This window comes from Petaurus breviceps, unplaced genomic scaffold (genome assembly GCF_028583685.1).
Source record: "Petaurus breviceps papuanus isolate PSGF00001 unplaced genomic scaffold, PetGlider_PUasm1.0 90686, whole genome shotgun sequence".
NCBI lineage: Eukaryota > Metazoa > Chordata > Mammalia > Diprotodontia > Petauridae > Petaurus > Petaurus breviceps.
This window is the reverse complement of record NW_027187309.1, coordinates 4,883,013-4,897,366: the sequence shown is the minus strand read 5'-3', so window position 1 is coordinate 4,897,366 and position 14,354 is coordinate 4,883,013. Positions and strand designations below refer to the sequence as shown.

At 35.7% G+C, this 14,354-nt stretch overlaps 1 protein-coding gene across 1 annotated transcript in view; it reads left to right on the top strand.

The window, feature by feature from the left end:
• Nucleotides 1-14,354, top strand: part of CSMD1 (CUB and Sushi multiple domains 1) — a 2,654,573-nt gene that overhangs the window by 2,609,381 nt on the left and 30,838 nt on the right. The window contains exons 58-63 of the mRNA XM_069065406.1: nucleotides 4,152-4,328; nucleotides 5,033-5,212; nucleotides 5,826-5,999; nucleotides 6,547-6,720; nucleotides 8,377-8,450; nucleotides 13,400-13,511. Coding sequence (XP_068921507.1) covers nucleotides 4,152-4,328; nucleotides 5,033-5,212; nucleotides 5,826-5,999; nucleotides 6,547-6,720; nucleotides 8,377-8,450; nucleotides 13,400-13,511 — 891 coding nt within the window. The remainder of the gene's footprint in view (nucleotides 1-4,151; nucleotides 4,329-5,032; nucleotides 5,213-5,825; nucleotides 6,000-6,546; nucleotides 6,721-8,376; nucleotides 8,451-13,399; nucleotides 13,512-14,354) is intronic.

Below are 14,354 nucleotides of genomic sequence, written 5' to 3'. Positions count from 1 at the left end.
ATACCTCCAACTAAATTTGCCAACTTTCTGATTTCCCACCTCCATGCCTATTTAAAGACTGTCAGTGGAATGTTCTCCATCCCTAACTTTACCTGTTACTCTTCACTCCCCTCAAGGTTTGGCTGTAGTGGCTTCCCAGAGGGTAACTTTGTTTCCTGTGTTGTTAGTCCCCACTTCTCACCCCCTTTTGTATTTTTTTCATTTATATTTTGTATTTACTTATTGATGTACATGTTGCCTCCCTTGCCTAGTAGAATGTAATCTCCTTGAAAGAGGGAACTGTTTAGGTTGTTGGTTTTTTGTTTGTTTTTTGGTCTTTATATACTCTCCACTTAGTATAACCAGAGACATAATTGGAGCTTAATAAAAGCTTGTTCAATTAAATTGGTAAATCATATTAAAATCATTGCCCTGGTCATTGAATGTTAAGTGAGTACTATTGAACAGGGGTCAGAAGGGAAATATAAAACAGCTAGATCATCCTGATAAATTGTTTGGGGACCTTTTTCTTGGACTATTTTTCTTTTTAATTGCACTGGCTATTAAAGCCTTTGAGGGAAAGAGTAGGGTGTGAGGAGGGATTTGAGTTTACCTAGACAACACCATATAGAACAAAATAGAATAAAATCAGTACTTTAGAGTTAACACCCACTGTGATTTTGCCATAATAGAAACCAGGGGCTTATTTATTAATTTTAAAAATACCACTAATCAGAATACAAACAATATCAACAACACCAGCATCTGACTTTTATATAGCACCTACCGTGTGCCATCCACTGTGCTCAGTACTTTACAAATATTGTCTTAGAGTCACACAACCCTGGGAAGTAGGTGTTGGTAGCTAAAAGCTACAATTTGCATAGTTCTTACCATATGCAGCTAGGTGCTATAGTAGAGTACTGGGTCTGTAGTCAGCAAGATTCATCTTCTTGAATTCAGATCTGAACTCAGACACTTAACTGGCAGTGTGATCTGAGCAAGTCACTTAACTGTTTACCTCAGTTTTCTCATTTGTAAACTGAGCTGGAGAAGGAAATGGCAAACTGCTCCTGTATCTTTGCCAAAAATAAAATTCCAAGGGGGGTCATGAAGAATTGGACACAACTGAAAACAAAAACAAAATAAAATTGATACTGTGAGCCAAGTTCTGTGCTAAATGCTATCTAAACTATTATCTCATTTGATCCTTACAACAGTCTTGGGAGAAAAGTGCTATTATTATCCTCATTTTATATTTGAGGAAACTGAGGCAGGTAGAGTGACTTGCCTAGATTCCTAACACCTTGAAATAGAGAGACTGTGCTGTTCTGGTCCAGCAGAAAGTATCTGGCTAATCTCGAAATCCTTCTAGAGAAGGGTTGAGTGCATCAGTGTAAAAGTCTGCAAAGCACATCAAACAGTTGTAACAATTTCATTGTTGGAGATGCCATCAAAATACATTTATTTAATTATATATAAAGTGAGCTTTGCTTTTAAAAAACCCAGCACACAAAATGGATTTCAAAACTATGGTATAATTACTCACATTTTTTTTTAAAGAAAAGCAAAGCAAAACAGAAGAATTGGGAAGGTAAGGGAATGGAAAGAATGCTATATTTAGAGTCCTGAGAATGTGAGTGGGAATCCTGGCTGTTCTGCTCACTACCTATGTGAAAATAGGCAAGTGACTTAACTTGACATTCCTCTTCTTGCCTCCATATTCTTGTAGGAATGTACATATTCCTTCTACACTGCTACCTGTTAGTCTCCTTAATAAAGTTCAACTCCGGTGCCACCACCTACAGAAAGCATTTCTTGATCCCTTCCACTTCAGATTATATTTTTATTTTCTTACTGATGCATACATAAGATAGAATATAAACATTTTGAGGAAATGGACTCTTTCATTGTGCAAGAGGGCAAGGTAGGCAGAGGACAGGGACTGGAATCAAATAGACCTGAGTTCAAATCCAGCCTCAAATATTTAGCTACATGACAATGGGCAGATCACACACACACACACACACATACATACATGCATACATACACACATACAAACCAACTGGCCCTCTGCCTCAGTTTACTTAACCATAATGGGGGATATAACAGCACCTACCTCCTGGGTTTTTGTGAGGATCAAATGAGATAATATGTATAACAAGCATTTAATACTATATTCCTGGCACACAGTAGATGCTATGTAAATAGTTTATTCTCTTTCCCTTCTACCTTCACATATCCATTGTCTAGCATAATCCTTACATGTTAATAGCAATTAATGGTGAATTAAACTGATTTTTCTGGATCCTAGTTTCTTAATGTATAAAAGGGTGGACTAGATCAGAGGTGGGGAACCTGCAGCCTCAAGGCCACATAGGGCCCTCTAAGTCCTTAAGTGTAGCCCTTTGAATACAAACTTTACAGAATAAATCCCCTTATAAGGCCAAATGTGGATTTGAGGTTGCAGATTCCTCACCTCTGCGCAAGATAATCTCTAAGGTCTCTTCCAATTCTAAATCCTATGGTTTTAGGTTTCCTATAAATAGCAAATAAGGCAGCTAGGTGGCGCTGTGAATTGAGTGCAGGATGTGAAATCAGAAAGACTTATCTAAGTTCAGACACCTACCAGCTCTGTGATAGTGGGTAAGTCACTTAATACTCTTTGCCTCAATTTTCTCATCTGGAAAATGACCTGGAGAAAGAAGTGGCACACCACGCCAGTATCTTTGACAAGAAAACCCCATATGGAATCGCATAACCAGATAGTACTGAAACAGCTGAACAATAACAAATAAATAGTAAATACCCCTAATACATTTAAAATATGGTCTAGCTGATATCCAGGTTTTCAGAAATTCATCTCCTTCATTAAGAAAGCTATACCTTTGCTAATAGTAACAGCAGAATGTAAGCCCCTTGAGGAAGTATTTAATTTTTGTCTTCATAATCACAATTGGTTTACATATTAAATGCTTAATGCATCTTTGTTGAATTGAATTGTACTCAACAGTAGTATGAGGTAATTTCTCAACCTGAGTTCTTGGAGAGCCCAAGGAGAATCTCACCAACTAGTTGTATCTACTAAATCGAGGTCCAATGACTTGAGTTACTAAACTGGAGAAAAAGAAATAATGTGCTTGGGAAGAAGACTCAGCATTAGTAGAGGGGACAGATTTGCTTGTCATAAATGTTCAGATTCACTTAGTAGTATTCTGTGGCATTTTAGGATAAAGAAGTTAACATCTTTCACAAGAGAGATAAAGGAAGGGGAAATCAAATATGAATTAAAGGGGAATTTGGGGGAGAATATTTGCCATTCAGCTGATCATTGTTATTGCTCTTTGGTCATTTTTCAGTCATGTCCAACTCTTTGTGACCCCCTTTGGGGTTTTCTTGGCAAAGATACCAGAGTGGTTTGTCATTTCCTTCTCCAGGTGATAAGAATGATTATTGGGGTAGGAAAATTTTACTCTTCAAGAATAGCAGAGGAACTGACCAGACATGTTAACAATTGTTAAATGTTAAATTGTTAAAATCTCTCTCTGCTCTAAAGCAGCAGGATTAAAGTAACCATTTAGAAAAAAACTGCAGGTATCTCTAATCCAAGGACAACAAATAGTACAAAACCGAAAAACCTGCTTAACTGTGTCCTTATATTTATTATATTTTATTTTTACTCTATAGAATTATAGATTTTAGCTGGAAGGTCCCTAAGGGGCCGTGTAATCCAGTCCCCTGATTTTACAGATGAGGGAACTGGGATCCAGAGTTTTTAGGGATTTGTCTAAATTAACAAAAGTAGGTAATGTTTGTTAGTATAGGATTTGAACCTAGGTACTCAAACTCCAAACTCAGTGTTCTTCCTACTATAGTAATAAAGTTAGCTTTAACATATAAAATAATTATCTTATAACCTTTCATTTTAATCTCAAAAAAGTACATTTCCTCTTTCCTTTATTTAAATTTTCTTTTAAAAATGCAGTTCAGGAGCTAATATGAAAATACCATTTTACTTTTGCAGTTCTTTAATGAAAATGAGGTTCTAATCCTTATATACATCTCAGGTCCACGTTATAATCAATGGGGGTTTGAGGCTAAAAACATGGTCTGTTAAAGTCCCAGTATCAATAATAAATTCACTAATTTTGAGTATCCTGTTTCCCTAATAGCTGTGTCTTGTGGAAATCCTGGCACCCCTGCCAATGGCATGATAATAAGCAGTGATGGAATACTCTTCTCCAGCTCAGTTATCTATGCCTGTTGGGAAGGTTACAAGACTTCAGGGCTGACAACTCGCCATTGCACAGCAAATGGGACTTGGACTGGCACTGCTCCTGACTGTACAGGTGAGGCCCTTACTTACCCAGCAGTCTTAAGAATATTATGATGAATTTTAATAAATGACTGTTTAATAAAATGGCTATTGACTTTCACAGAATTTCCTCCATTGTTTTGTTCCTTAAGTGGAAAGGTTGACAAGAAGAGAAAAACTTTTTTTTTAATTCAAAAACTTTTATTCATTACACAGTTCAAGATCTTAAATCTTTTTAAAAGAAATTTAAAAATTATAAGTATATCCCCAAAGTTAGTTTTTGTGGTGAGCTGGGCCAGTTATTGAGAATATGATATTAATGAGATGAATGCTCCAGATTCTTGCTTATATAGACAACTTAGCTCTTCATGGAGTAAAACACTGAATTGTGGCCACTGCCTGTGGCAGCTGTAATTTTAATAAACTACTGTATATGGGCAAGATACTTCTTACAGCAGGGACTAGACAAGGACATAGATTGAGGCTTAAAGTCACCAATAGTGAAGAAACTCTGAAAGTATAGTTCCAGTTCTAACTCACAAAGCTATCTATTTCTGTATCTATATCTACACACATACACATACGTGTGTATATATATGTATATAAAACTATGTTTTCACACCCTCCATAACACTTCAAAGGAAATAATCTGAAAATAAATCTTATTTAATAAAAGTTTCAAATATTTTTGGTTTAAAAAAAGACATTACAAAAAGTTGTTTTGATGTCCCTTTATAGTTATCAGTTGTGGAGATCCAGGTACCTTGGCAAATGGCATTCAGTTTGGAAATGACTTTACCTTTAATAAAACTGTGAGCTATCAGTGTAATCCAGGATATCTGATGGAACCTGCTAGTGCTTCCACTATCCGATGCACAAAAGAGAGCACTTGGAATCAGAGTAAACCTGTCTGCAAAGGTCTGTATTTTTTTTTAACTTCTACAAATATACAAATAACAGCTCACAATGGAACTTTTTCATCATTATTTGGAGTGTCACTGATAAAGCTTTAACAATAACAGTTTGTATCTTTAACTATGTCTATCCAATTATTATTATTATTGTTTCTTTTTTACAAAGAATAAATCAACCAGATAGAAGTATATTGGCAGTGGTATGGCAAAAGTAGATGCTATTGATGAAACTTTCAATAAAAATAAAAGCCCTTCTTACCCACAATCCTTTAAATCCTTCTGGCTTTTTGCTTAGAAACTCTATCCTCTGTATTGTCTTCCAAGGAGGGTGTGTGAGTGTGTGTGTGTGTGTGTGTGTTTGTGTGTGTGCATGCACGTGTGTATGTGCATCTTTGGGGTTTTCCCAAATTTAGGTAATAGAATATCCCTCTCTTAAAATTAATAAGGACTCACCTAATAGTTAATCTGCACTAATTTTTAACATTTCCTTGGTTGCTATCATTAAAAGATGTACATTAAGTGCCACATAAGTTTGAATTAGAATGTGGAATGATTTGAATGTTTTATATGTGATAGAGGCTGCATAATACTGAAAGTTATTTGTCTTCTTGAAATAGCTGTCATGTGTGGTCAACCCCCTCAAATCCAATATGGAAAAGTGGAGGGAACGGATTACAGCTGGGGGGCCAGCATAAGCTACAGTTGTGCTGAGGGCTATCAGCTTTCCAATTCAGCAATCCTTTCCTGTGAAGGACGGGGAGTGTGGAGAGGTGATGTTCCACAGTGTCTGCGTAAGTTCCTTAGGGAAGCATATCTTAATTTTGCCCAATGTCTTCTGTATGAAACTGTTAATCTATACAATGCTACAATGTATGACTCCTGAGTCTTTCCATTATGTCCCTTTGTGGAGAGACACTTCTCTCACAGGTACAGGATTCAGTGTTCTGTTGCTTGAGTACTAATTCAGTGCCCATTTGCAAATGGTAGTAGAATATTAGATGTTTACAAATGGGGTATGGGAGATCCTTTAATTAGGACATGAACAACACCTTCTATAGCCTTTTGTGAAAAATAGGAGCATGTAAAACTTACATTAAATTTTCAGATCTATATTAAGCTGACCAAAAGTAAATTAGGCAGCCTAATATTGAGTTATGGTTTCTAGTGTTAGTGTTCTTTTGATCCCATTCTAGTCTCTTAGGGTTAAATGGACTATAGACTAATGTTTGTAGCTTAATTATTAACATTAAGCTATAGATTAACATGATTAAATTGTGTTTTAATTCCCCAAGTGTTTTCCTCACTTATCCAGTTAATTTTTTTTTTTTGGTCCACTAGCTATATTCTGTGGTGATCCTGGCACTCCTGCTGAGGGGAGGATTAGCGGAAAAAGTTTCATCTACAGATCTGAAGTCTCCTTCCAGTGCAAATCTCCTTTTATATTGATAGGCTCTTCAAGAAGAATCTGCCAAGCAGATGGCACTTGGAGTGGAATACAGCCCACTTGTATTGGTAATAATGAATTAATATAAGTCATTTTAGTGACAAATGTCATATACCATATCAGATTGTAAAAAAGTTTAGTCATTAGTTATATTATGTTATAATCCCTTGGTCTCAGGGATGGTTTTCTCAGGTATCAAGCTACTGGTGTCAGGATACAGGTTATGACTATAGTAAACCAGGCTGGGAAACATAAGGACTTACTAATTATTAGGCTGCATTGTCCTTACTTTCTAGGTCCTTCCTCTCCCTATCCCCTCCCTATTGCTCATCATCTAAACTAAGAAACACCTCAGAAAGGAAGATGCATAGCTAAAGAATCAGAATGTCTCTCTTCTCAGCCATTTTTATCTTCCCCTATCTCAAGCTTCTCAGACACTCACTCATCTATTCTCCATACCACACAGTGATGCTAATAATTACAACTCTTGAATGTATTTAAACAAATTGTCATTACTTTTGCAGTAATTGAAGACTCTCTTATCCCCTGATTTGTTAGTTTATTTATATACTTGGTTCTCGTATTTTTAATTACCACTAGTAAATGACAACATGCACTTCTCTAATAAACACTTACAGATCTTGGAAATTATCAGCCATTGAAGGGTATCACCTTTATAAAAACAATAATAATTTTTTTCTGCAGCAGAAATAACTGCATTGAAGATCTAACTTTTCTAAAGTTAAAAGCATTTGCTATCCCTTGGTTTTAATTGTTGCTGTTGTATGTTGGGGCTGAATTTGTTTTTCCCCTGAGAGGTTAGTTGATGCTTTTTTTCAAAGACTTTTTCTCTTCCATTTTCCCATCAGCAGCTGTAGAATATAAGTAATGATGAAGCTGAAAGGTCTTTTGATTGCTCAAGTGCTACATTTGGGGAAAATGTCACATGTTGGGTTCCCATCTGCTTCAGTTCTGAATCCTTTAATATTTTCCTTGTTGTCATTTATGAAGTCTTGAAGAAGAATGAGGAGGAAAACATAAATGCTATTCAAATTATAATCAGGGTCTATATAAAGGGACCCATAATTCAGACAGACTAAATATAGCATCAAAGTAATTAGTTTTACAAATTACTAAAATGTGCATCAGGATTATCTATACATAAAGACTTCCCATTATGGAGGATTAATGGGAGTATGTGGGGGGAAAAATGTCACTGGATAGAAAAATGTATATATAGGTACACCATTGAAGTAAATAACAATATTGGTGAGATCATGGCTCTAATAAATATTGAAGTCTAATAATATTAATATTCTAAGAATCATTAAATTATGGCTCAACATAGAAAGAATGAGGTTAGACTACCCCTTCCTTATATTTCCTCAATGGCTTTCATATTACTTTCTACTAAGATATGAATTTCTTCCCTGTAAGGCCATGAGTAATTCAAGTAACTCCTCAGTGCAGACAACCAATTTACAGATTGACCAAATAGTATTAAGTAATGAGTGAAGTTTAAAGAAAGGCTGAACATAGTTTTGCTTTAATTTTACCTGAATTAATTTTTTTTCTCTCAGGAGAAGTACTTTTCAGTAAGAAATAATTATATTATATACTGGCAAAGGCAGTTTCTTAAAACTTATAAAGCAATTTTAGAAAAGAGAATTCCTTTTCACATCTAATAACTTCATTTGATGGTATTTTTCAACTCTGAATTTCAGATCCAGCTCACAATACCTGTACAGATCCTGGTACCCCACATTTTGGAATGCAGAACAGCTCAAGAGGCTATGAGGTATATACATATACATTTTATTTTGGTTTTCTCTAATTTAAGAATGGCTTGGTAGTCAAAATATACTTAATCAGAATAATTGAATCAGTATTTGTTAAGTGCTTACTATGTGCTAAATACTGTTCTAAGGATACAAAGAATAAAATGAAACATCCCCCATCCTCAAAGAGATTGCATTCTGATGGGAAGAAATAACATGTATACAGATAAATATCAAATGCATACAAGGTATTTGGGAGGGGAGTTAGGATACTGATTACTGAGAGTAACAGGAAAAATCTTGTGTAAGAACTGGCTCTTGAGCTAGTTCCCTGAAAGACTGCAGAATTCCAAGAACCAGATTTTAATCACAGGACTCAATCTATGCAAAGGTATGAAAGTAAGAGATAAAATATCATTTCTGAGAAAATGTATGTAGACTTAGGTTGGTGGGAACTCAGGGTACATACTTGCTTGTTAATAAAAATCTGACAATTATGTATAGGATGAATTGGAAAGAGGAAAGATTAGAAACAAGGAAACTAATGAAAAAGTTGTTGCAGTGGACATTTTGAGGGGTAATGAAGTACTGAACTAGGTTAGTGGTAGTTTCAATGTGAATAAGGAAACAAATATGACAGAAGTAATTAAGTAACATTGATTAAATTTAATGATTTATTAGATCTGGAGCTAAAGAGAGGGAAGAGCTTAGATGACTCCAAAGTTGTAAATTTAGGTTACTAGAAAAATGGTGGTGGCCTCAAAAGAAATGAGGAAGCTAGTAAAGTTTAGGAAAAGAATAATAAATTCTTGAGACATGTTTCATTTGAGATACTTAGGGTGCATTCAAGTGGAGATATTCAGTAGATAGTAATGTGATTGATATAGGTGAAGCTCAAGATATAGGTGAAGGTTAGATACATAGATTTAGGAGTCATCTACACAGAGATGGTAATTTAATGTCTATTGATAGATATACAGATAGAGACAGGAAAAGAGAAGAGAATAGAAAGGGAGTTGAGGGTAAGAGAAGGGAGAGAAGAGGAAAAGAGAGGGCAGGATTAGAAAACCTTAGGAAACAATGACAACTATCCTGAAAAGGGGATAAGGAAAGAGTAGCTATCCAGGTAGGGCATGAATCAAGAGAGAATAGTATCATAAATGAGAAAATTAAGTGAAGGATAAGAAAACAGAGGATCAGCACTTCAAGCACGTGAACCCTGGCTATCAGGATTCCAAAAGCTATTTTTCTTTTTCCTTCTCAAAGCTCTTTTCTATTAGGGAAAGGTTGGAGTCTGATAAAGGAAGTCTACTACAGGTAGTAGCAAGCACAGGATAAGCAATGCTGAACATGGAAGCCAGGAAAAATAGCTGAAATCCTGGCTCTGACATTTGCCTCCTGGGAGATCCGAAACCCACAGTGAACTTAGGCCTGAGTGGAGCTGAGCTGAGCTGAGTAATGAGAGGAACAGTTTAACTATAGCATCAAAAGTACAAATAGAGGAAAGTGAAACCAGAATCTGAGGAAGGACTAGAAAAGCAGAGAGAGAAGTAAAGTAACTAGAGGCCACAGTGAAAATTATACTCTTGGAACAGGGAGGCAGAAGGAGAGATGAAAGGATAGAAGATCCTTGTACTGAGATATATTTATATCTATATTAACCCCCTATACACAGAGACATTCACAAACCTACACATACACACATTTATATACATGTGTCCAAATCCATTTATACACCTGTGTAAATGTACAAGAGACTATACCGTTTCTATGTCCCTAATACCTAGAACAGTGTCTTGCACATAAGTCAATCCACAAAAGCTTATTCATTACAATTATCAATCAACCATATTATTAATATGTATTATTTATGTTCCTAAAGCTTAGTACCATGCAATTCATACTATAGAACTTAACCATTATGTATAAGTGTGGGAAAATATATTCCGATTTCTAATTTGGAATCCCAGGAATACATATTCCCCCTGCTGTAGTAACATCAAGCACTCTTTTGTGTCATCACACTTAACATTTTAGATAGCTCAACCAACAAACTGGCAGATAGCTAGCTAGCTAAAATATTTAAGCTCTTACTATCTCAGGCACTGTGTTAAGTATTTGGAATACATATAAAAGCCAACCAAAGAGCTTAAATGCCCTCAAAGAGCTTAAATTCTAATGAAGGAAGACAACATATAAAAGAATTCTGGAAAGGGGAAGGGGGAAAGAGTAAGAAGTCAGAGACCTGACAAGGAGACTATAGGAAGTGGTTTTAGTGGATTGGTTCCTGTCTAGAAATGAAAAACAAAAAAATTCACCTATCAGATAAGGGCTCATCCAGGAGCAGAATCTTAGTTTCTAGTGGGGTGAATATGAGTGGACAGTGAGACCATGGTTAGTAGATCACAAGAAATGGTGTGTTGGCCTGGTTCCCAGCTAATTAAGGCAGAAGGTTTGCTTATCAGAGCTGAGAAATATTTAAGGTAATAAGAATTAGAGATTTTCACTAATTACTGGGGAAAGGCTTTTAATCTTGTCTTTAACAGCTACTCTAGGAATATTACTATTCCCATTACATAGACAATGAAGCTGCAGCTCAGAAATATCCAATGACTTGCCCAGGGTCATATAGCAAGTGAATATAAAAACCAAGCCTTGAACCCATATGTTTCCTGACTACAAGTTCAGTACTCTGTCAATTATAGTACTTCTCTTAGTGGCTCTGAGGTCCATGACTTAGGAAATAGGGAAGAGATATGGGGTAGGATGTTAAGGGAAAGAGTGAGGACATAAACTTTCATGTAAGAATAGGAAAGAGAATGAGGGGGAAAAAAAGGTGGGAACAAGGAGATTCTAAGATAAAATGGTTCTTAAATAAAAAGAAGAAAGTAGGCTGAGGGAAAAATAGAAGTAATGAAAGGAGGCCTTAGAGATCCAATGGTAAAAAATGATGATAGCATAGGCTTCCTCTCAGTATGTCTCCTGTCCAGGTGGACTTTTCAGCTACCCACTTTTTTTTCATAAGAAGTAACATTTCTTTTTTTTGCTTTTTTTTTGCTTTTCCGTTGTTATAATCTGTTAATAATTACTGGCTTGTTAGAGATAGCAAACATAATTAATGTATTAACTAATGACTAAAACCTGCTTACCATAGCAAGCACATTCAGATGAATATTTCCTCTCAAAAAAGATTTCCCTATACAGCCACTGACATTGTGGGAACCCCTTTTTGCCCTTTCGCATCTGATTTTGGAAACAAATCTGGGGTGAAAACATACAGTCACACTGAAAACTTCTTGCTGAATATTGTTGTTGCTAGAAGTGTTTTTTCAAAAGGTCATCATGATCATCATTTCTTTCATTATTTTTTACATAATATGTTGCTTGTAATAATAAAATATTTATATCAGTCATATATGGTACAATATTTTCTGTGAAACAGCATGGGAACAAGAGTAAATAATAATCAGTGTAAGTAAAGAGGAAATAATGACTGATTTTAATTACATAATATTAGGGTCATAAATTTATGGCTAGAAGAGATTTCAAAGGTAAGAAATAGTAGAACCAGGAATTAAACCTAGATACTGAGTCCAAATCCAGTACTCTGGCCTCTAAACTACTCTTTAAAGTTCACCAAGGGTTTACTACTCATGATCTCATTTGAGCCACAAAGCAGCCCTATGAGGTATATATATTATTTTCTCCTTATATAAAGGAAACTAAAGTCCAGAGATGCAAATAGATTTGCTCATGATTGTACAAATAGTAGCCAGATATGGAGCTTTAATTCATTTTCTTTAATTACAAATCTCTTGATACAGTAGTATGTGGGGTCTGGGGACCCAAAAAAATCTCCTACCCAAAATTTCATAAAAGTCAGAAGTGTCTCGATGTGTGAACAGGAAGCATTTATTCAGTTCTCATGAGAATAGGGCATCACCTCCACCTGGATGGACTAGTGGAAGGAGGCATGTTACAGAAGACAAAGCAAGGTTATATACCCTAGCACAGACAAAGGTTATATACCCTTCCCACCACTATCCCTTATTCCCATTGGCTGGGAGGGAGGCTTTCAATCTAAGCACGGAAAAAAAAAAAAGACAAAGAACAAGGAAACAGGGTATAGCTAATCCAAACATACACGTCCTTATTTGGCAAACTTAACACTGAAGTGGCAGTAAAGGAGGGGGAAGGGTCCTAAAGGACTCCTAAAGTACTTAATGCTGATGTGGCAGTAAAGGAGGGGGAAGGGTGAAACCAAAACTCAGGCCTGTTCCCACAAGAAACCTTACTAGATTTTAGGATATAGTCTGAGACGTTTTCACCTCTCCCACTCAGCAGCATCAATTAGTGTTTGATCTGATATCTCATATTACCTATTGATGTTGAGGCCTTTTCCTTATTACATAGATTTATAAGTATTTTTCATAAGCAGTGAAATAGTCTAATTTATGCTTTACCTTCTCTCAGATTGCTTATCTATTATCAGAAATTGCTGTTAATGTGGGTTTATACTTATTCAAAGACTCACTTACTTGAGACACATAAACTCTATAAGGATTTATGAAAGCCCTTTAGGTACCTGAAGATAACTTTCATGACCCCATCCCCTCTGTCTACACCAGGCTAAATATCTCCAGGTCTTTCAACTGATCCTCTAGTAACATGAGCTCTAATCCCTTCCCCATCCTGATTTCTAACCTCTATGTGTATTCCCATTTATCAGTCTTAAAATGTGGCAGTCCATAATGTCCATAAAACACCAGAGGAATAAATCGGATAATGGCTTAAATAGTAAAGGAAAAATGTATACAATTGTCATTGTATATATAATATATATCATTGTACAAAGGATATATAATGTGTCATATGTGATATGTCACCGTTGATTATTATTCAAGGGTTAATTGTCTTTATTAAGTTCAATTTGTTTTTTATCTGAGACTCTTCTTTGGTTTTCTTTTAGGTTGGAAGCACTGTCTTTTTCCGATGCAGAAAGGGTTACCACATTCAGGGCTCCACAACACGCTCTTGCCTTGCTAATTTAACATGGAGTGGCATACAGACTGAATGCATTCGTAAGTATGATTTCTGTTATTTAAAAAGAAGCTATCTACCTTTAGTGGAAATATAAGTATGATAAGTTATACATCTAAGATAATGAAGTACAATTATTGTATTTTTCCCCTGTAGGTCAAGGGAAGGTATAATAAATAGCATATTTCCTATAAGTATTGACTGTCCAAGGACAAGTATGATATGTGCACATTGGTATTATTTTGTATGTGTATCTCTCATTGTTCAGTTCAATTTGGCAAGTATTTATCAAACATCTACTTGTACAAGGCACTATGGTAGGTGTTCACAACATGAGGATTTAAAAACACACACATACACACACACACACACACACAAACAAAATCTCTGTCTTAAGAACCTTATAACCTAGTAGAGAAAAGATATGTTTAAAAAATACAATAAGTATGATAAAGTTAGAAAGCTATAGGAAAAAGTGATTCAAAAAAATGTTCTTAAAAATTTAAAGGAGAGTTTACTTTCAAATGTGAGCACTCATGGAAGGCTTCATGGATATAGTAGAGGAAAAATCACAGAATTTGAGAATTGAAAGAGACCTCTTGCATCTATTCACTCTAACTCAAAAGGTTCTGCATTATAATATACCTGACAAGTGGTCCTTCTCTGCTTGAAGACCTCCAATGGGAATAAAGAGGGTGATTTATCAGCTTGAGATGGAGAGTTAATGCATTTCTGGATATAGGGGAAGGAAGAATGAAGTAAAAAAATAGGCACATAGAGTGAATGAAAGGAAATAGGTTGAAATCAATCTATGAAGGAGCAGACCGGTTGAGTGTGCCTTGGGTGGGGGGTGAGGAGAGCAAATTTGAGGATAAGGATTTCGC